Source organism: Calonectris borealis, chromosome 9, assembly GCF_964195595.1.
Source record: "Calonectris borealis chromosome 9, bCalBor7.hap1.2, whole genome shotgun sequence".
Lineage (NCBI taxonomy): Eukaryota > Metazoa > Chordata > Aves > Procellariiformes > Procellariidae > Calonectris > Calonectris borealis.
The window spans coordinates 24,448,868-24,471,936 of NC_134320.1; the positions used below are offsets into that span (position 1 = coordinate 24,448,868).

The window sequence follows — 23,069 nt, forward strand, 5'->3', positions numbered from 1 at the left end:
GATTAAATGTTTATAGCATTCATTCTTTTATTGATTATCATCTTTTATCATGCGTCTTCTATGCACTTTCAATTACTTTATCCATATTCTAGGCATGTGCTCAGGTTTCAGTTATTAGCAGCTCTGTGTTCAGTTCATGCTATATTTCTTTAAGCAGCATCTTCAGACGTGATTTGCACAGTCTCTTATGTACAGTTCTACAGTTGTCTTCAGTAGGACTTTGTTAGTCCTACAGACATCCTGCTTATTAATCATGCCCGCGAGCTGCTCATGACTTCAGTGCATAGCTTCAGTGATTTAACTGTATATTTTTTTAAGCTCTCATAGCATTGCTTTGGCTTATAGTTGTTCGAAGTAAAATCATTCATTCATTAAATTTAGGAGGGGAAGTCTTTAAAGATGTTAAACTAACATAATAATTGGGCTGGGATTTTTCAAGGAAATCTTTTTGAGTAAGTGATGAAAAAGAGCTGGGCACTTAACTCTGTTAGACCGGTTAGGAAAAAAAAGAAAAAAAACCAAACCAAAAACACAACAGCTTTTGTTTGAGAAGATGCTAAAGAGCAATTGTTCAGGAGCATTTAATATGAAATTTTGTAAAGTTTTAGTTTCCAGTCATTTTAAAATGTGCATATGTAGAATGAGGAATCGAAGTCCCTCTATGGCAGCACAAAGAAGTGTCCTGATCAGGTTGCGTAATAAGCATAACAACTGTGTCCAGTTGTCCAGTCAGATAATATAAACATTTAAAGATGCTTAAATGTTAAAATTCAGGTGTTTTTCTTAAACTATTGCAAGCTCATGCTACATATTCTGTAAATGTATATTTCTGTGAGGTATATTTTTCAGACTTCATAATATCATTGTTTATACTCGTAACTGCGTATTATTATTTACTGCTAAATGGTTGCTTGCAGTTTAAGAATAAAAATGTAAAATCTTGCCAGAATCCAATTTTGTGATGATTGGCTCAATATATTTTTGATATCTTTACAGTTCAAAGATTTCAACTGCCCCTGCCATTTTTGTCAAAGGCTTTCTGGCTTTAGACCCTAGGATGAATGAATTTCCATGACAGAAGCAATATTTTTGTTTCCTTAGATTAACCTCTCCACCTCTCCTACACCTGCACAGATAATAAGCCGTTCACAGACCTCCAACACCACCAGCAGCAGTATTACCCAACAGACTATGTTGCTGGGGAGCACCTCTCCAACCCTGAGTGCAAGCCAGGCTCAAATGTATCTACGAGCTCAAATGGTAAGTTTTGATTACAATTCTTAAGCTTGGTTTTGGTCTGTCCCTGTTGTCTCCACCCCCACCCCCACCCCTAAAAAAAGCGCCACCTTAACCGTTTCAGTTTTTATTTTGTTTCTATAAATCATTTATAAACATTTTTCTTTAGTTTCAGATAGCAATTTAGTCACTACTTTGTGAATACACTGAAACACTGTAGACATCAGAAGTAAAAGAATTGCTGTAGCTTAGTTCTGGTGAAGTTTGCTCAAGTGTTTTTAGCCTGGTCGTACCACAGTTATTAAATTGATCAAAAATGGGAAAAATGGAAAAAGAGCACCTGTCTCTTCTGACTATCTAGAAGGAAATAAGGGAGTCTCTCTATATTCAAGGTAGGTTGTTTTCTAATGCACTGGTAACATTCAGAGTTCTGACTCTTGATTAAAATTTTCTTCTGTTTAACTAAGATTGTTCTTTGCATTATTGTCTCTAGAATTCCAGTTAGATATACAGGTTTCATTTTCTTTGGAATCAGTGAAACTCATTAGGTTCTTGCAATTTCCTGTCAATATGACATTTCCATTTCCTAATGGGCAACTTTGAAAAATGTTTAGTGATTTTTTTTTTCTTTTTTTTTTTTTTTTTAAATTTAATACTTTCTCGAGTGAGTTTCGCATGAATTGAACCTTACAATCTGTGTGGGATTTCATAGAAATTACTGAAGTGGTACATGAACGCTCAGGTACCAGTCAGCACTTGGTAAAGACCAAAGACACTATTATGGCTTGTGTGAGTTGACGGCCAGAGCTTTCTAGAGTGTTATGTTCAACTATATGAAACAGGAAGAATCACTGTTACGCTACACTGAGATTCAGAGCCAGAGGTCCATGACTACAATGGTATATAAAATTAGATGCAGGCATTGAGTTCTTGCAGGAATTGCACCCATAAAGTATATTTGGGAAAAGTGATCCTTTGTTTCTTTTTCTGAGATTTTTCTTAGGCACGCACAGCAATGCTGTTATGCTATGTCGAGTTTTTTCTTTGGCTATTTTCATACACGTGTATTGAAAAAGTAGTACAACTTGAAGATTGGGATTTAAAGATCAAACACCTGTTTATCCATTTGTCAGCGAAAGGATTTCTTGAGTCTCTGGTTTGTAAGAAAAGCTAGGTGCTTAATGCACCCAGTACTATTTAACAGAACAGGAATTACGAATTCAGTTCATGTCACTGCCTTTCAATACCTGTTAACAACTTAGTAGCTGAAGCAGTATGAGGATGACTACGTTTTTGTAGTAGCAATCTCTCTCAATGACATGGATTATTGATACAGTTTTCCTATTCATTTACACTAAATTTTCATCCAGACTTTTAATGTCAAATCCCATGCTTATTTGCATAATTGCTTTACACACCAGTCTCAAGAGAGAAACTTACCCTATTAGTTTCTGTTTAGAATGGTATTACAAGATCATTCTGCTAGCCTTAGTAGTTTGAACATCATACCTGTCTTTCAGTGTTTCCAGCTAACATACTAAAAGTCATGTATTTTTCTTCATCACCAAGACCTTTCATTTTCTTTAAAAAGGTCAACTCTTATCTCTAGCTAGCTCATAACAGCTTCATCACCAGCTCAATTCAATTCCAGATCAAAACCTTAATGTTTTTTTCTTAGCTGCTCCTTGCAGTTGAGATCTCTTTTAAAATAGGGAAGACTGACTAATGGTCTCTCTTCAAAGCCTTCTATAAAGCTTGTCTTTGCTATATTGCCTATAAAGGAATTAATGATAGTTAGGTATGCTGGTATTCTGAAGTTAGTAATTTCAGGTTGGTTGTATGATACCTGTTCTCGCTATGAAACTTAATTAGCATAGTTAAAGTTCATATAACAACTCTGCTTGTTAAATAACATTTTGACAGATTGGAAGATCTAAGTTCTCTTTCTTTAATATAGTAGATATTGGGCTGCTCTCTTGACTTTTTTGCCTTTGTTTCACTCATTTGTAATATTGGAAAGAAAGTCCTCTTTAAAATGCTTGTATGGAAGATGATGTATATGAAAGATTCTTCTTAATATGTAGAACAAATATTTTACATTATTATATTTATTTTATATTAGTATCTTTTATTTACTTAAGCTACCATGATAAATTGTTCTTTGAGTAAGTTCATCTAAAAGTAAAAAAGTAAATCTTACGTGTAGTGATGTACAGCTTCTAAGTTATGTATCTCTTTAAAATATTGCATTTCTTTCACATATTTTCAAAGTTTCAGTCTGTTACCAGGTTGTTTTTCTTTTTGCTTAACAGCTTATTTTTACTCCCGCGACCACTGTGGCTGCTGTCCAGTCTGACATTCCTGTTGTCTCATCATCTTCCTCATCTTCCTGTCAGTCTGCAGCTACTCAGGTGAGCTTGCGTAAATTTATTAAAGGTATGTCCAGTAGAGTGGGCCAAAACTGAAAAGTAAGGAAACATTGTGCTTAAGTTTACTTGCTTATAAAAACTACTAATGGGTACTGGTTATGTACAACTTCAGTGTCTTCCATTTGCCATGATCACACATTTAGAGGTGATTATGTTTATATGTAAAATTTGGATCCTGGATATGACATTTTAGGTCTTTGTAATTAGCTCTCATCTTTATTGCCTTGAATAACTTCATGTTATCAGCTGAACTTGTATCACCTTTTCACTGCTCAACATATTTGGATATCATCTGGAAAAAATACATGACATAGCACAGATCACTACAGAACATACTAGTCACAGTCTTCCACTATGAAAAGTGAACATTTATCTAACAAATTTATGCTTTCATGAGAGATTTTCTCTTCTATCTTAGCAGTTTATTTAAAAGTCTTTGATAAACAGACCTTTTAGGTTTAGAAACCTTTTGGAAATCCAAGTAAGTTATACCAGTTGAATGTTCTCTGACCTTATGTTTGTTGACCTCTTCAGAAGATTCTAATAGATTTGAAGACCTTAAAGATGTGTCACTGTTCTGAGATAATGGCGAACCGTTGAAGCTTGCCTTCCCTTTGCTTTTCCAGTAGGTATGTGAGGCGGGCAGAGCTTGCTGGAATCCACCTGTGTATTTATGAAGGGTGTTGTTGAGCAAGCTCACAATGTTAAGTTCATCAGTTGAGCTTTCGTTGAAAAGACAGACTGCTCCTTCAGTCTTGGAGTTGTTATGCCTCATTAGCTTTTCTCACAGCCGCCTCTCTTTCCTCCAGATTCTGCAGATCAAGTTTGAAAATGCATAGAGGTTACCGGACAGGCTAGCAGCTCTTTTTGCATTTGTATCTTTGTCTTTTGCATTCAAGGTAGAGATGTCAATAAAGCATATCACTTTACAGTCTTGGTCCTTCTGTACATGAGGGTTTTAGAGGTCCATTTTGCACAAGTCTGCCCAGCTGTGCAACTTCCTGAGACATCATTGCAGAGGGACAGTAGAATCTCCCCCCAGACCATAGAGCATTATTCAGTCAGATGAGCTGCTGTGGTGAGCTGCCAAAGTCAAGCCGTTCCTCTCCTCTTTCAATGTTCAGTACTGCCCTATTGCCAGATGTTGTTAACCTTGGTTGTCTGGTAGTTTCTATAGCAGCAATGACATTGCAAAGATCCAGTTTCATCCATAATCAGTGAGGCAATGGAAAAGCTTTAGCACTGGTACACTTTATTTTTCTTACCTTGTGACAAATATGTCCGTAGGGTTTCAGTCAGTTGGGTTTAGAGAAAGTCTTTGTTTACCATATAAGCAAACCTGAGCAAGTAGGCAACGCCAGTTAATAACAAAAAAATGTATTTGGTTATATACATAGACGTGTATATTACACTTAGCCAAGAGGTTTGTGGAGGTATAGTATAGTGATCTCACAGTATTGTCTTCCATGTAGAAATATCAGAGAAACTCAGAAGTTCATCAGCGATTAGCAGTGTCTCAATGGCATACCTAATATGGCCTGTTAGTGAACTGACACTTCTCTCCTACTTGCTATTCTTCCCTTCTGCTTTCGTACTTTTACTTTTCATATGCGTCCCCCTCATGTATGACCTGAACATCTCAGATTAGTTATCTTATCTGTTAGGGTGTGCTGAAGGTTGATTTGTACTCACAGAGATAGGATTGCAGTAAATGCCTCATGCATGCCAATAAGGAAACAAATACTGTTGTCTTCAGAACAGGATTTGGATGCATCCTGTGGTAACACATGGAAAGGTGAGAAATAAAATGTCAACTAGCTGTTCATTACACAAGTACTAACTGTTGAATGAGGAAGGGATTATGTAGTCAAAATAGTGGATGGTGATAATAATTAGTCATCTTTTTCATGTAGAGTGTGATGTAAACTAGTACTACAAGGGTAGTCTTTATCCTTGAAAATAAAATTCTAGCTCAGCACGTAGGATTGGAAAGCTGGGATCATTCTGCACGGAATCTTGCTGTGATATAACAGACATTAATGAAAATAATCACTGACTGATTTACATTTCAGAAGGCAAACCTTTTGTTTCATGTGACATTGGAGGTGTCATGATGAAAAGGAACATTAATATTGCTGTAGAAATAAAGGGCTCAAGTTTATTAAGACATGGATAACATACAGCAGATTCTGATTCCATTGACTACCCAAGGTTTTATTTTGGGTTAGTCTCTGCAAACATACTTACAGACCACTGCACTTCTGCAGCGTCTGTATAAAAATAAAATTGCATTTGCTTAAGATGCTTTGTGTCGTTCACTTTGAAGGCACAATAAAAGAGAAAAAATGCAAGTTTTAATTCAAATTAATGTAATGAACAATTTCCATTTCTTTTAAAAGTTCAATAAGATAAAAAGCCTTTCCTGTATTTTCTTTATCACTGAAGTAATTCAAGATCACTATTCTTCTCTAAATTTTGTGACTTAAAAGATACTTGGATATGCAAATTTTTAACTTCTCACGTATTTTGATCACGTGGGATGAGAAGCATTACATAACATTATGTTTTTGCTTTTTTGCCTGGATTTTTGTCACAGATGTTTATATGGGTTGGTTTTTTTCACATTTTGCTCATTTCCCAGGTTCAGAACTTGACATTGCGCAGTCAGAAGTTGGGTGTATTGTCAAGTTCACAGAATGGCCCACCAAAGAGCAGCAGTCAAACTCAATCATTGTCTCTGTGCGCTAATAAACCTGTAACCAGTTCCAAGGGCAGCCAACCAGATCCCTCAGAAAGCAATAGAAAAGGCGAGAGCCCAACTGCAGAGTGTCGGAGTACACCAGTCACACGGACATCAAGCATACATCACTTAATAACACCAGGTAGGATGAAAATGGAGCTATAAGAAAGTTACTTTAATTAAAGTTAATTTGTATGTTATGGTTCTGTCAGAGTCCAACGCTCTCTGACTGTGTTCTTTTAGATATTCCACATGAAGACAGTTTGATGTTTAATAGTAAATTTATTTGTTGATATTGGATGTTATACAGGATTTTGATTTAGCAGAGCGATACAACAATGTTCTTAAATCACAGTACGAGCACAATATAGCAATTGCAATACATGATTGAATCACAGTACAAACATGATTCTCATTACTGGTCTCATTGTCAGGACATGTCATCCCCAGTCTCTGGGAAGCAATACGTGGGCTGAAACCACCTTAAGCCTTTTGCTCTCATCAAAATCTATTTTGTTGGTGGTTCTTTTTTTTTTTTTTGCTGTCTTGTCTGTGTCATCAGAATGTTCTTACATCAAGTACTTTTATAAATCCATAGATAATAGTGCCCCAGAATCTTAGTATTTTGTATTAAGAGATAAATCAAAATAAGCATGCAGTTGGTTAGATAGCATTTACATTGCATGCAATGTATTTGCATTTTAGCTTCCTTATTTTGAAAGAGTTAGGGTAGTCTAGACAATTGGTCTGAATTCTGTGGAATTTAGTTTGGCTTATTGGCAGCTTTTAGAGAAGGAGTAAGACTGCGAGGCAGACATTCTTGAGGTATTGGGCCCTAATGGTCTTAGAACTCACTTCTGTAAGGAAAAACTCCATCTTAGCTAGCAGAATAAATAAAAAAGACAATGTAAATGAGTTTTCTCAAGTGGAAAAGACAAAGCAAGAAGAGGTTTGCATGTGGAGGAAAATATGTGTGTGTGTGCTGTAAGGAACTACTAGTGAATCACTGGTTCACTTAAAGGTGATGTGATATCTCTGGAAGCTGCACTATTTTTAGATTCATACCTTTCAGTTTGTGTGTTCAAATTCAGGCAAATACTTTGAAAGGTTTTAATTCATACTGAACTCTTGTTTAGTCTCTTAAAATTTTGTTTAGTCTCTTAAAATCATATTACCTAAACTTTAACTTACCAGTTATCAACAAATCCTGTTGATTGTGACATGCTTATCTATTCCATTCCATTCCGGTCTGTTTCAAAGCAAACGTTAAATCCAAACGTTAAAGTTGCATGAAATTCTTAAATAAGTGAAAGCTGGATCAGCAATAATCTTAGAACTAGCACCAAAAAGTTAAGTTTAGATACTTTTGTATAGAAAGTAATATATGTGTATATATGTGTAAAAAGCATGGCTATGTTTCTTTATTCATTGCTTCGTTTTGCTTTGGAAATTGACATATTCCCCTAATAAATTGTTCTTGTGTACTATATGCTGTCAAAGATGATATTTCTAAATATTCTAAGATATTTCTAAATATTTCTAACCCTTCCGAAGGGTTGAAAAAGTTGTGCTGGTCTTACTTTAAAGTAAAAACTTCCTTTCTTTTAATATTTTTATAATGTTCTCTGGACTTAAAGAAATAAATACTAATTGTCACCTTTTTTCCCCCCCATCACAGCTTCATATTCTCCATTGCAACCTCATTCTCTAGTAAAACATCAGCAGATCCCACTTCATTCACCACCTCCAAAGATTTCCCATCATCAGCTGATATTGCAACAGCAGCAGCAAGTCCAGCCAATCGCACTTCAGGCTCCTTCGGGTCAGGAACCCCCTCCGTCACAGCACTGTCTGCCGCTCCCAAGCCATGGTCTTCCTCCGGGTTCCGGCAGTGTCCAGTCTCATTGCTCACCGATTCACATCCATCCTCCACCTCTAACGCTATCTCCCACTCCATCCCAGTCAGCTCAGCAGTCAGTGGTGGTATCTCCTCCACCTTCTCACTCCCCTAGTCAATCACCCACAATAATTATTCACCCTCAAGCACTTATTCAGTCACAGGCAAACTCCCTTGTGCCAACAGCTCTTCAGCCAGAGCAGACTGCTCCTCAGCAAACTGCTACCAATCCAGTTCGACCAATTGCACAGCCACTTAATCTTCCGTCACATCTTCCACTTCCATCTTCCCCTGCTGTACATATAGGGTCAGTAGATCAGCCCAGCCTAGTTTCCCCAGGCCAACAGATCGTGTCCTCGACACCACACCAGCAATATTCAGCCTTGCAGTCCACACCTATCCCTCTTGCAGCTCCTCCTCAGCTGTCAACATCTTCAACCCAGATTCAACAACTGCCATTGCAGTCTGTGCAGTCTTTACAAGTGCAGCCTGAAATTCTGTCCCAGGGCCAGGTTTTGGTTCAAAACACTTTGGTTTCTGAGGAAGAACTTCCTGCTGCAGAAGCTTTGGTCCAGCTGCCATTTCAAACTCTTCCACCACCACAGACTGTTGCAGTGAATCTTCAGGTGCAGCCATCGGTACCAATTGAAACTCCAGTGGTAAGTGGTAATATTGCAGTCCTTTATCCTCGGCTTCTCTAAAGAGCTGTAAATCTGGCCCATTGACTTCAGAGGGAGCTAAACGAGGTGCTAGACAGAGGACCAGGAGAAACCTATTGATTACAGAAATGAGTTTTAAGAAAACAATAGACACTTTCTTTCCTCTGATTTTTTTTTTGGCTTTTTGTAATGGATCATCAGTCAAGAATATCAATGAAGAATCATGAAAGTGCAACTTTTTGACCTAAAATCTTACCTCTTAATGAAATTGCAGCAGTTAAAAAAGCAAGTAAATATATGTCAATGCTTACGTCAAAATGAATTTCGATAAATGTACCATATGGATTGTAAGGTCTTACCTCTTTATGTTAATACAAATATATAGGCAATCAAAATTTTGAGTAGGAGAATCATCTCTATACTAGGTGCGAAGGTGTATAGCAGATTATTAAGATAATAGAGTTCTGGATCTTGAAAAGATCCTCTTCATAAAAGAATAGGGGAATTTTTGATGCTGTCTCAGTGTTCCCCATCACTGCCATTTAATTTAGTTCAATGGTAGTCTCAGACGTCTGCAGTTTGTAACTGAAGGTTTCAGCTTCACTCACACTGAACTAAAATCATGTACAGTGAAATATCAGTGAAGTAAAATGATATGCAAATAATGCTGACATCTAAGATGGCATTGCTAGGCTTTAGTGGTAACATGCTAATGAGATTAACATGAGCAAAAGAATCAACAGCTCTTGTAGGCTTTTTTCAGGCTACCAACAGGTTAAGGAAGAAGGTGTGCTGTTATTTTTTAATTTATATTAAGAGGGTAACGATAATCTCAACTCTCTGATATTTCATGTAGAGATTGAGTAAAAGAGTAGAAGCCAGGTTTGCTTTTGACAAAGTGGTGTTTTATATCCTAATCTGCTAAACTGGCTGTCAGTAATTCACGTGAATTTACTTTAATAGTTTTGAGGAAAATACCTTATAATCTCTTATAACCACTAATGCTTCGTAGTCTTGGTGTACTCTTCTGCAATACTCAGTTTGATTACACTGCTGTATAAGATAGAGAACAATTTGCAGACTTGTCATTATGTTATAAAGCTTGCATTTTGCAGAACTGTTTAAATAGCTACAAATGTTTGTGTAAATAAAAATACAGTAAACTATAAAGACAAGACATTGAAAAAGTCAAGTTCTCTGGTCTGATAGGAGAACTGTGCCTCTTTATATTTTGCTATTTGTAACAAAATACTTTAATTTTGCTCTCATAGACGTTGTGACGTCTCCAGAGTTCATTGTTTTGTATGCAGTTTGGAAACTAGTATATTATTAGGAGATTAGCATATTTTAACATTTTAACTGGTAATTTATTTTAAAAATTGTGTTTATGCAACTCTTTTAAGGTATTAAGATAGCATGGAAATCTCTCTAAAGCAATAGTTTGTTGGATGCAGATTTACCAAGTGGAGAATGTGTGTGAAGAAGAGATGCCCGAGGAATCAGATTGTGTCCATATGGCTAGAACACCTACGCCACCCACTTTGTCTCCACCAGCCATAACCTTGGGGAATGGAGAGGCTCTTACTTCAGAAGATCCTTTGTCAGGTGAGAACAAATGTCAAACTAAGGTAGCTGTTCTGCTTAGAAACTTCTACTAGTTATTGATGTTTTAAAATAAAAATCTGTGATTTTTATCTTTTTTATAATTCAGTGGTATCTTCTTTTAAATAAAAGAAACTATATGAAACATATTAGAAATGTGATAGAATGAATGATTCAGTCCCAAAGGTGTAGCTTATATATGTATTTGGATAACACGTAACACGGAAAACACTTACTTGAGCTCTTTAGCATATACTTTTATACTAAAATATTAACAGGAGTGTCCATCTCCGGTTAATCTGTAAGTGATAGGTGTGTGATACGGGCAAAATATGCTGACTGATCTGGTGTGAAGACTGATTTTGCAGAATCAGGGTCAGCAATCAGAAGTTGCTGGTGGAATGGTTAACTATACTGTATGATTCTTTTTGGCACCATTTTTTTTTATATGCCACAGTAAGAAGCTGTTCTAATGCAAAAGCTACCAATGAAATTTTTCTTCTTCAGTAAATTGTAAGGTACACATGCCTGTATCAATTGTCCTGAAAAGTAATGTAACTTCCCCAATGTGCTAAATATGCAAATATACACTCTCTCTACATATAGAGTATAGTGTGTGTGTGTGTATATATGCTATACATATAACTGGGTGCTTAGTGGCGTGATGTTGTATATACTTGTGACCCTGCAGGTTACTGAGGCTCAAAGCATCCCTGAAAATAAATTCTCTCTTTAGAAATACCTCAGCTGCGCAGTCTTGAGAATCCAATGTTTGAAAATACTGGTTTCTGCTTGTGACTTACGGCTTTGTGATTTGTGTAGGTAGTTAGTGGCCAACTATGCTTACAGTTAGTAGGTACCGAGTAAAGGAAAACGTGTACATGAGAACTGTTTGTTGTGGAATAGTCTGTCAAGGAAAACTATCTTGTTTTGAAGGTAAAATCTATAAACCATAAGGAAAAGCCTGTGTTACAGGATGATGGGTGCAGAGATGGGTGTGTTTATCACCTCTTATTTCTAGAATTCTGAGCCAACGGTTGGATCTAAGAGATAAAAACATAACATACTTTCTTATTTTTTTCAGAACATGGGGGACTACCTTCGGTGACATCATCAGTCAGTGCCTCAGTAATTAAATCTCCATCTGATCCTTCACATGCCTCTATTCCACCACCACCTCTTTTGCTTCCAGCAGCAACAACAAGGAGCAACAGCACATCAATGCCCAATAGCATTCCTAGCCTAGAAAATAAACCTCCACAGGCTATTGTTAAACCACAGATCCTGACCCATGTTATTGAAGGCTTTGTGATTCAGGAGGGGTTAGAACCGTTCCCTGTAAGTGTAAAAGTTTCTATGAATTTTTTACTACTAATTTTTGAAACAAACTATTTCTAAGGATGATGTTATTTGTGGCTAGTAGCTATTTAGATCTTGAATTATTTTTCAAATGTTGATTTTGACCTTTTTTCCACTGATTGGTAATCTGTTTCTTACAGCATTCAGTATACTTGTATACTGTTTGTATTGTCTTATGTATATAATCGGAATTCATTTTTGAATGTTTGTCTTGCCACTATCACTGGGTGACAAGGTACTAAATGAAAACAGACACACAGTTGAATAGATAGGCTATATCCGGAGATAACTACAGAGAGTGATTTTAGGCTACCATTTGCAATAACTTTGTTTTTACGTTTGTCTGTCTCCTAGATACCTCAATTCAAGTGATATCTTAATTTAAACCTCTGAGATGAGTCTGTGTTAAAATTCTAAAATGTTAAAATTTTGTTGTTTAAAGCACTGGCAAGCCCCTTACTGAGCTTGGTGTGATTAGCACTGTGCCTGGTAAGAATTACTGTTGAAAATTTTAAATCCACAAATGGACAGTTTAAAATCTACGAGCCTGCCTTATTAACTAATTTAATGTCTCTCTCATTTTCCCATTCCTTCATTTCTCTAGATAGAATGTGTTTCTTCCTTTGTTAAATGTAATTGCAAACTCTGCAGAGCAGGAGTGAGTCTTTGTATTTGTTTGAGAAATGGTATTTAGAGCTTTGGCACTATATAATAGTGATTCTAGTCTCAGTTACAACTGCTAGGATGCAAATACTATTTTCAATTATTCATTGTTCAGTTAATCACTGTTGCTTTGCTTTTATTGCAATAGGTAAGTCGTTCATCTTTGCTGGTAGAACAGCCTGCAGAAAAAAGATTGCTAGTGGAGGGTCAAATCATGAGTGTTGTGTGCGTTGAATCAGACTTGCAGAATACAAAACCTGCAGACAACTCATCGGACACAGAGATAGAGGACATGATTGCAGAAGGTTTGTAGTTTTTGTTTAAATATCCATTTTTTTTCTTTTCAGTTCTGTATGTATTGCAGAATCCCATCCTGTCTATATTTCTGGAATCTTTCTCCAGTCTTTACACAATCTCTAATAGAAACTATTTTCACATGTTTTTTACTAGCTACACATCATAACAGCAGTTGCTGTAGGTGCACACAAATGTCAAGAAACTATGCGCTTGTCCTGCATAGAATACAGTGGTCTCTGGCACAACTCAAGAGCTAAACTGAGTTCCCTATGCAGTATCCGATGTAATCATAATCATGGATTTTTTAGGACTCAGCAATCAACTATTTTGGATATGTTACACCACTATTACTGTTCAAGCCCAAATGTAGGTAGCCTCATGAGTGTTATGAAATGGAAATTAAACCGTGGCCTGGCCCAGGAAAGCCAAGTTATTCTTTAACTCACATTTTTGTATAAATGCATCCAAGATTTGAAAGTCCAGAATTTTTCAGCCACCTCTGGATTTTCTCTTCCACAGCTCGAGCAATTGCACAGAAGCTGGTTTTGGTGATCTGTTTAAACTCGTCTTAGTGCAACTCTTAATTTCATTCTCTTAAAATAGTTCTTTTCCCTCTTTCATATCAAAACTGTAGTGAGCAGGGTAGGAAGGGACAAATACAGTGCCTGCTACCGCCACAGGTCTGCATTGGGGAAGTGGCTGGAAAAAATCAGGACAGTGTGTCCCGAGCAGTAGCAAGTGTCACCATAGCTGTGCTTCAACTACTTCCCACTCCAGGAATTGTAAATTGTCCCTTAATTAAAACAGTCCATTCCCCTCATCTTTTCTCACAGGAACTTTCAAGATAGCAACACCAATGGCAGTTCGTTAGTTACTATGGTTTCTGCCTTGGTGAATGGTACTGAAGTGCAGTAGGGAAGTTGGCTTCATCCGTTGTGTATCTCGGCAAACAAATTAGCTCAAAATTCAGTCTTTTAGATTATTAGATTCTGATACATTATTTTTTACCACAATGGTTTATATCCATTGCTGCTTATAAGTGTATTGGGTCAGACCCAAGTCAAGGATTGCAGACAAGGTAAAAAGCTTGCTTTAGAAAGCACTCTGAATTCAAGAAGAGTATTTGTTGGGAGTGAAGTCAGGTAAACATGGTTGGAATTTTTGCTTAAGGCTGATTTACTTTACCGCTCAGGCAATATATATCTCTGCTTAAAATTAAGAGTATATTTTTACTTGTAGCGCTGATTTTTAGTAGGAGCTGGTTTAGCTTGGAAGCACATCACTGAAAGGAAGTATTGATGGGTTGCAGTCCTCCTACATGTTGATAATAACATCTGTGCAAAGAAGTCAGAAACTGGAAGCGGTGCCTGAAAATGAAACATAAAACAGGATTTCCTAAGTTATGGCTGATTATATGATTGCATTTGCTAGTATATCTCAGTATAGTCCAGAGCCCTTCTTCATTTTGCGGTAACAGCCTAGTTTAGGCAGTGGCAGATATTTGAAGTGCTTTGCTTTGTAACTGTAATTTTCTTTTGATTATGTTGTAATTAAGTTGTCTATATAGCAAAATGAAGAAAAAATTTTTAGAGTCCATTTTTAGAATCTATTACACAATATTCTACTGTAAAATAATTTGAGGCCCATACGTTACTCTTCACAAACCTTCACATAGGCAGGGCAGACTAAATTTTAGAAGGCAAGCGTCTGGCATATTAATAGTGGACAGTTGCAGTGTGACTGGAAGTTTTCTAAACCTTTGCTTCATTTAATTTAAAATTGCTGTTAGTTTTTTGGTGTCATCTCCCAGTGAGGGCTTCTATTTAACCAGTTCTTTGAGAGGGAAGTCCAGTGACATGAAAGCATCAAGCACAAGAGGCTTTAAAAAAAAAAAGTCATCTGGTAAATTATATGACTTGTTTGGTTATTTTACAGCTAATGGAGTTATACTACTTTTCTACACACAAAATGAGACTTCTAAATCTCTTAGCTCATGACTGTGCTTAGTAAATTGCTATTAAATAAACTTGCTTTCTTGATCAAGAATACAGCTTTTTTTTAAATACTTTGTTTCACCCAATATATTTCAAACAAAAGAAACTTTTTGCCATCTGGTGTATCTTCTAGAATATTTGAAGCTCTGTTTGCAATAGTTATTTTGCCCTTAATTTGTTACAGTAGATCTTAATTCAGTTTTCTTTTCAGTAGCATTCCCTAAGAACTTTTCAGTATTAACACTATGTTGTTTCTCAGATTTCAAACAGCTTGTCTATTGTTTTATAGAATTATTCAAACATTCGTGGTTTTGTTTTTAGTTATTGCTCCTGACAGCTGGTGTTAGGTTTATGTACACAATTTGCAACTACTCATTAGATGAGCTAGTAGGAAACATCCAGTGTTGAGACACATCCACATATGCAGAAGTTGAGCAAAGGAGATTTTCTGATACTAAATCAGGGTATGATTGCTTGTATGGTAGAAACACCTACCATGCAAAAGAAGAGGCTCTTAACATCAATTTTTGCTTCACTCTGTCGTCGCTTTTTTCCACATAGCATGACCTGGATTGGGAGTGAGGGTTTTTTGGTTTGGTTTTGTTTTTTTTTTTTAGAGCGCGAATGATTTATTTGAAGGATGCATCTCTGGTTTTTAACTTAAGTTGCAAGGTTGGTCAGATTTGGTATGTTTCCAATTTCTACTTTTTACTTCCTGTGTGATACCAACTTACTAAGTTGGAGACCTGCAGCATGGTAATTTTCAGTCTGACACTGCCAGAGGATTTGTTGACTTCAGTTATGTCTTTGAGTCCTGATACATCAGATACATTATTCAAATACCCTTTTCAGTATTTTCAGCTCTTTGCTGCACTAGTGCTTTTTTGTTACCTTGTCAGTACAGTAGTGTTAGCAAGCAGTTTAGTGAGTTAACATCGCTGTAACATACTTTCGCAAATTATAGTTAAAATCTTTCAATTAAACTTTGATACCTGCGTTTGCATTAGCTGGCATCAGAGCTTAACAAAGAGTTTAGCACAAAAAGCTCGTTTGCAATTTTTGCAACTAATTCTGTAAAATTCTAAGTACGAACACGGAAGATGAATAGCAAGAGGCAAAGTATATAAAACAGTGACTCAGGTGGGAGAAATGTATGTTTGTTTAGTCCTCTGAGTTTTTGAACAATGTCTTTTGTCCATGATTGCAGCCATGTGGCATGCAGTTCTTTTACTTAACCTGAATGAACACAAAATGTTGCATTTCAGTTTGTGCCAGTTTCACTCCTTCACTCCTTATGATGCATTTCACAGATGGTGCATAGAGATAAGGGTTTTTTTTTTTTCCATGCCAGAAGTTGGGTTGGTTTGCAGATACGGTGGCATTATTCTAAACTATGTACAAACCATGCTCTACACGTGAAGTATGCTTCCAGCAGAAGAGAGCATAGACATTCAGCATGTGACGTATGCTGCCTTGTTGCCTTGTACTGCCTTCTTTTGGGCTTTTCTACATTTTCTTCCACTGGTGCTTCTCTCAGCTGGTGTTTGAGTTCTTCACAGGAAAAGGAACAGGAAAAGTGCCTCCTCATCTCACCAATAACAGAAAAATATTCTGTAACAGTAGACTGTAAATTGGTAGATGCTATAATCCTTTTCTTTTTTATGTGCAGCTTATCTTTTTCATAGATAAGATTCAATGTTTTACTTGCTTTCACAAGTCCCTTTGGTTGTAGCAGTTGCTTGTTCAAAGGAAGTATTTTAAAAGGTTAGTGCATTATGTCATTACAGGAGAGCTTGAATTTAGTTCTTAATGAACTCTTTGTAAGCAATTCATGAGGACTGTAACACTACTTTTTGATTGTTCGCTATGTTTGAGGGCATACTTGCTCATGGATGGCTTGAAATTTAACAAAAAAGCTGATTAAGTTCATTGAATAACTTAATTGAAGGTTCAGTTTGCTCAAGATCTTTTCTATAGAGAGTGAAATCTATGACTTGCTTAGTTTTGCATAATTTTCTTTTAATCAAAGTATTTAATGAAATGTATTAGATATTTGAAAATCTTCTACCTGCCTGCTTGAGATAGGAAATCTGAACATAATTTTGTGTCATTGAAACCGACTTCTTTATGCCTCACTCCTTTCTTTAGAGGGATTGGATGAAATTGAAAATGATCTCCTGAAGTGTGAATTTTGTGGAAAAATGGGATATGCTAATAAGTTTCTACGGTCAAAAAGATTCTGCTCCACATCCTGTGCCAAAAGGTACTCTGTCTAGTTATTGCTTATCATTATCTGGTTAATGGAATAGCATGCAAATAGTATCTGATGTTGAAAAATAAAGAAACAGTAAAACATGACTGCCTTCTACCCGACTTTGCAGAGTATATGGGTACAAAGGACTAGGATAGATCATAATATATTTCAAGAAGATAAACAAAGGGAATTACAGTAAAATTGTGGTACTCTTTCCAGAGGGTGCTGTGAATGCTGTTGGGCTTGTAGGAAGGTGACGGGTATCACCGAAGAGAAATCCACTAAGGGTTACTAAGTGTTTGGAAATTGGTGCAGAGGTTCGTGAGCCACAAATTGTTACATATTTCTCATATTTATGTTGTCTTCCCCTTGATGTTGGGCAATGTTACAGAAAGAAAGCTGGGCTAGGTGGGCTTTCTTACAGTTTTGTGTGATGCTAGGGAAAAAACTCCACTGAATTTATCTTGGCATAATTGAAATGCTGCATAGACAAAAAACATTCTTAATTGTTTTTAGTAACAGTGTAAAAATTCTTTATTTGCATAGAGTAAAATAGAAATATTCATAAACATAAATAATTTCGTGTTTTCTAAAGCTTCTTGAAAATAATAAATGATGCCATTTGCTTGTACAGGGTTGGCAGAGGAAAACGGCTGGTTTCTGTTTCTCTTTGGGTTTAGTTTGCTGCTTTTATTTTGTTTTGGTTCAGAGAGGAGGAATTCATAGTCAACATCTGAATGTAAAATCTTCCATCATTACAGCTGGAAAATTGATATTTAATCCCAGATGTTATAGAAATGGGGAATAATTTCCCATTTCTAATCACCACTTAGTTCTTTTTTTGCATCAGTGTGCCTTGAGACCACCTTTCTCTTATGTCTGCTGCTTTTTTAATCCTCAGTGTGAGACATTTCCATTTTAAGTAGCGGGAATGTCTATGTTTGATTTGGTACTTGTTGGGTCATTACTAGCGAAATAAGAAGGGATTTGGCCCTTTTGCCTCCATCCTCCTTTGACTGGGTATCAGCTAGGTGGAGAAAATGGAAGCAAAATACATAATGTGACTTTAGGCTTTTAGTGGACATTTTAGAGAAGCAGGATTGGACTATGTGATAAAATGCAAAGGTATTTCTGTCATGGAAAATTTTTAAGAATGGGAAACGTGGACATCTTCCAGGATGATCGAGATGTATTTGATCTTGCATCAAGACAACGGGTTTGAGTAAATGGCCTTTGAGATACCTTTCTCTTATATTTTTGTGACACCTGTTGTTGTCTTTGATTAGGCAGCATTTCTGTAGACAGCAATGTAATTTTATTGTTACTTGATTGAATGCAGTCCAAAAAACTATTAGTGCATTGTTGAATATATCTATCTTCTTTAGGCACAGCCTTAGTTGCACTAAGAAATTTGGGCTGTTTACATCAGACAAGACCAGCCGCTGGAATCGGAAATCAGATAGCCAAAGTCTTGGGCGACGCGGGCGTCGACCGAGTGGCCCTGATGGGGCGTCACGAGATCATTTTCTTAGACAGGTCTGTGGAATATTTGCTTAAAACTATGGCACTGTTTTGGGAATTACAAATAAAATGTAATACTGTAGTGTATTTGTACTACGTTTTCCAGCTTCCAATTACTTATCCATCTGCAGAAGAAGATGTGGCTTCTCATGAAGATGCTGTTCCAGCTGCCATGACCACCCGTCTGCGAAGACAGAGTGAAAGAGAGAGAGAACGTGAACTGAGAGAACTAAGAATTAGGAAAATGCCAGAGAGCATTGACTTGTTACCAGTGGTGCAAGCTGACCCATCAGTATGGACTGTTGATGAAGTTTGGGCCTTCATACATTCTTTGCCTGGTATGTGCAATAACTTGTTCCATTTTTTTAACAGCAAAGCTCCTTGCTTTTTGGCATTGGTGTGATGAGGAGGTGGTGCGTTTACAGCACTGGTGTACTCGTTAGTTGGTGATAGAAACTGGAATGTGATTTGTTTCCTCTTGCTTGTTCCTTCAGCACAAATCCCATGTTGATAGAACTAGTCCCAGTTCCGCTGTATCCCAGCTGATGGGGATTAGAGCTGTTCTCCCTTCAGTCTGACTTCTCTCAAGAGGTCAGTAGAGAGACCAGACACACTTCCTCCCTTTTACGTTTTTCTTCTCTTCCCTCCTTACTTGCTGCTTATTCAGTAGAAGAAGCAAGAAGGGAGTTCTTTGCCTTTTTACAACTGAAAAATTTGGAAGACCTGTCCTGATACAAGTCATTTAAAAAAAAAAAAGCGAGTTTCTTCTATAAAGCTAAACTTTGTTTGGCATAGCTTTGCTCAGTAACTGAAATGCAGAGAACTTCTGCATATAGACTCTGCATACTGGTAGACACAGTCTGTTCTCAGCAAAAAATTATCTTGTTTCTCCTTATTTACAAACCTTTTCTGTAGCTCAATATTCACAGTTACCTTTTTATCATCTTCAGGTTATTTGACATTTATTTATCATTTCCGAACTATCATAAGCTTTAAAGTTTCACTCCCCCCTCTTTCCCAAGGATGCCATTCTATCTGATCAGATACTGTAATCCTTTCAGGTAACAAGGCAGGTCTCCAGAATAGCAGTCGTACAAGAATTTTTGTGGCTTACCCATGTAACTCACATGTCAAAACATAGAAATCCAGGTTAAGTTTGTTTCTAATTTTCTAGTTTAGAAATGCTAAACCATTTTTCTGTGTATCCCATTAGGCTAATAACCTGTACGGAATTTATCTTCGTTGCTAAGTCATACACATGGGTTTTGACAGTTAATTTTTTATGAACTAGGTCAGGCAAAGAATTGACTCAGGGATGTCTTAAATCAGCAAAAGTCATCCTTGAAGTACCTTTCTTCTGATGGTTTATAAATTGCAGTTAAGTTACATTATCTTCTTCTGGGAACCTGCAGTGATGTATGTAAAAATAAGCAAAGCTCCTTAGGTTTAAGACATGGTTATTCATGTTTCTGTACTTCAGCTGTGTTACTGGAATATATCGCTGCTGTTTTGAGTTACTATTGTTATAGTTTTGAGGCTCTAGTTAATTCAATAACTTCCTGATCCTAAGTTCTGCAAAAGAATAAAGGATAATTCCTGTCCTAGAAAACTTAAAGTACCACATAAACACAATTCACTTGCAAGTATGAAAACAAAAATACTATTCTTAAAATGTGGTTTCTGTTTTGAAACCATTACTTGTAGAATATTTCACCAGCTGCTGGATCTGGGTTTTTTTGTATTCTATAAACAAGGTAATCTTTGATTTTAAACAAACTCTATATTTTTCTTCATTTAAGAAAATATATTATAATTACTTATTCTCATCCATATTAGGGCCTAGTTTCTCAAACTTTTTAAAAAAAAGTTCAATAGGTATTTAAAATTATATTCACAACCTGCCAGAATTTTTATTGTTACATAGCTACATTCATATTTTTTGGCAATTTTGGGGTTTATTCTGTTTAATATATTCTCAAGCCACTCTCTTGAAAAAAGATTTTTTCATATGCTGTCAGAGTTGAATAATACAAGAAATAATATAATTGACTTTCATTATGCCATTTTGCAATATATACTTGGTGCAGTCCGTGCAGACCATCTGCCATGTTGTAGGAGATGGTGATTTGTCAGCTTTTCATAAACATTAGGGACATCTGTTTTGATTTACGGCTTTCTGCATAGAGCCTGTAGCTGAGATCTAACTGCGGAGTCAAGTGTCCTTGTCAGGCTTTTCCTGAATTCCTCTGGAGTCCTTTGGAGAAATGAAGATTGTAGGACACTTCTGCTGTTACTTATTTCTTCTGGGGGGAAGAGACAGCAACAGTTTAAGCCCCAGCAGTTCCTTGTTTCTTTCTTCAGTTGCAAGGTTAATGGTCTTTCACCCGCTTCCCATCCTTATTTTAGCTAAGTTATTGCACAACAACCAATTGCGAAAGTGCTGAAGAATACCCAAATGTGCTTGGATGAGGGAACTGAAATACATTCAACTTTCATCCTTTGCTTTTCCAAAATGAATTTGAGAAAAGATATTTTAGGAAAAGTTGCATGGAAATGCTTCACGTCCTACTTCAAGAAAAAGGCCTGCAACAACAATCAATTATCTATTTTAATGGGACAACTTTTGTTCCTAGATGCAAAAACTTCTCTTGATCTCTCAGATTCTTTGTAAATGCTGTGGTCTGACAATCACCATGTTCAGGTCTCAAGTCAGGTATACAGTGATATCTTTCACAGAAATACTTAGTACTTGACTTAAGGGCATTTTGTCAACACATAAATAAGAGCCTTTAGGATGATGTTAGAGCTGTTAAATCCTGCTGAGAACAGTCAGTTATCTTAAGATTTTTCTTCATGTTGCTGGCAGCATTATCTTCACTTTGTAGCTGGAATTGGCAGCACCATTCCAGCTCTATGACAACTCTGGGCTCCTGAAGAATGTTCTCTTATTGATTGTGATACAGTTTGGAGCTGGGCTGCACTAGTGGATCACTGTACCAGAAATATTAAAAGTAAATGTTAGGGAATACATGCAAGCAATAAAACATTTTAATGGCTTTAGTGGCTGTATAAATACTGTTTGTGACAAACCAATTTGTTGTTTTTTTCTCCAAAACATACCACTCTAATTCCTTGTTAAAATAAATAATGCCCAAGAACTGGGCATTTATCATGTATTAAAGCTGCTTTATTTTAAATGCTCTGCAAAATAGTCATTAGTCTTGATTAAAAGTTAGCCAGCTGCTACAGAGTAACTGTTTTACTTTTGGGATTGTAGTTAATAGAGTTGTAATCTAAACTACAGAGGTTTAGCCTGAAACCAGAGGCTACAATAAAATTCCAGCTAAAGGAATAATAAAATAATAATTTCCAGCTGGAATAATAAAATCTTAGCTGCCTTAATAAAGTGGCAGCTAATTGTTACGTGGTGTCTGTTTAACAAATTGTTAAAAAAAAAATTGGGCTTTATTCTTTGTGAAAAGCTAACCTTTTCCAACCTTGAATGTTATGACCACTACACCGTAATAATCCAAATGAATTAAGGTTTGGATGTTGATACTTCCCTCCACGATTCCTTTCTATTTGTCTCTTACACATTTGTAAATCTATCAGGAAATTAGACTATCTATTCTTTATAGAATTTAAATCTGAACACACAGGAGGACATGAAATTAGTCAATTGCTCTCGTCTGAGGTGGAGTTCTTCACAGTATTTTCATATCTCTGTAATAGCATACCTTTAGAAAAGGGGAAAATATAAAAATGCCAAAAAATAGGCTTAACCGAGGAATAATTAAAAGCAGGAATGGAAGGTGGAGCAGAAATTAAAATGTGTCTGAAAGGCTCTGAGAGAGGCAGAGGGACCACTGGATTGAGAACATAAATATATTAAAAACAGGAGAAATGTGGCTATGGTGAAAGAAGCTTCAAATAAACAACTGACAATGAGTGCTCTTATTCACGTTGTTAGAGACATTTGTCCATATTACAGAGCTGCCAGCCAGGCATAACTGACTGTTTCTGCTTAACAGATGTCCCGAACATCTTTGGAGGAACCTTTTGTTTCCACAGTGTTCTTCAGCAGAAAGGGGCCCTCAGTTACGTGGGACAGTCCAACCCACGAAGAGTCCCCTTTCTTATGTTGTAGGCCTCAGTAACCTGAGACCATGTTACTTCACGTTCAGAAAAAGAGTTTATAATTTAAAAAAAAAAATCCAACTAGTTTAAAGTTGCACTTGTGAAGTGACTTACTGCTGTGTATAGAATATTCACTCAGGTAACTAATGATAAATGTCTTCATGACACAGTTATGCTAAAGCCCATAAATCAAAATTCTGTTTACTTAACCCAGTGGTGGTGACATACAGATGGAATTAACACCTTTTGGAATATGGATATCTTTTTATTGATGGAAAAAA

The 23,069-nt window shown here is 36.5% G+C and overlaps 1 protein-coding gene across 11 annotated transcripts in view; it reads left to right on the forward strand.

Annotated features, from left to right (window-relative positions):
* The window catches only part of PHC3 (polyhomeotic homolog 3), a 38,731-nt gene that overhangs the window by 6,446 nt on the left and 9,216 nt on the right, over positions 1 to 23,069 (forward strand). For 3 of the 11 annotated variants that reach the window (XM_075157411.1, XM_075157413.1, XM_075157415.1), the window contains 10 exons: positions 1,102 to 1,260; positions 3,549 to 3,647; positions 6,307 to 6,547; positions 8,084 to 8,961; positions 10,416 to 10,566; positions 11,648 to 11,901; positions 12,734 to 12,890; positions 17,025 to 17,139; positions 18,516 to 18,666; positions 18,758 to 18,989. In XM_075157411.1, the coding sequence (XP_075013512.1) occupies positions 1,102 to 1,260; positions 3,549 to 3,647; positions 6,307 to 6,547; positions 8,084 to 8,961; positions 10,416 to 10,566; positions 11,648 to 11,901; positions 12,734 to 12,890; positions 17,025 to 17,139; positions 18,516 to 18,666; positions 18,758 to 18,989 (2,437 nt within the window). Of the gene's footprint in view, positions 1 to 1,101; positions 1,261 to 3,548; positions 3,648 to 6,306; positions 6,548 to 8,083; positions 8,962 to 10,415; positions 10,567 to 11,647; positions 11,902 to 12,733; positions 12,891 to 17,024; positions 17,140 to 18,515; positions 18,667 to 18,734; positions 18,990 to 19,145; positions 19,243 to 20,835; positions 21,708 to 23,069 lie in introns of those variants that run through there. The other 8 variants (XM_075157412.1, XM_075157414.1, XR_012674688.1 and 5 more) reach the window with 7 other exon arrangements.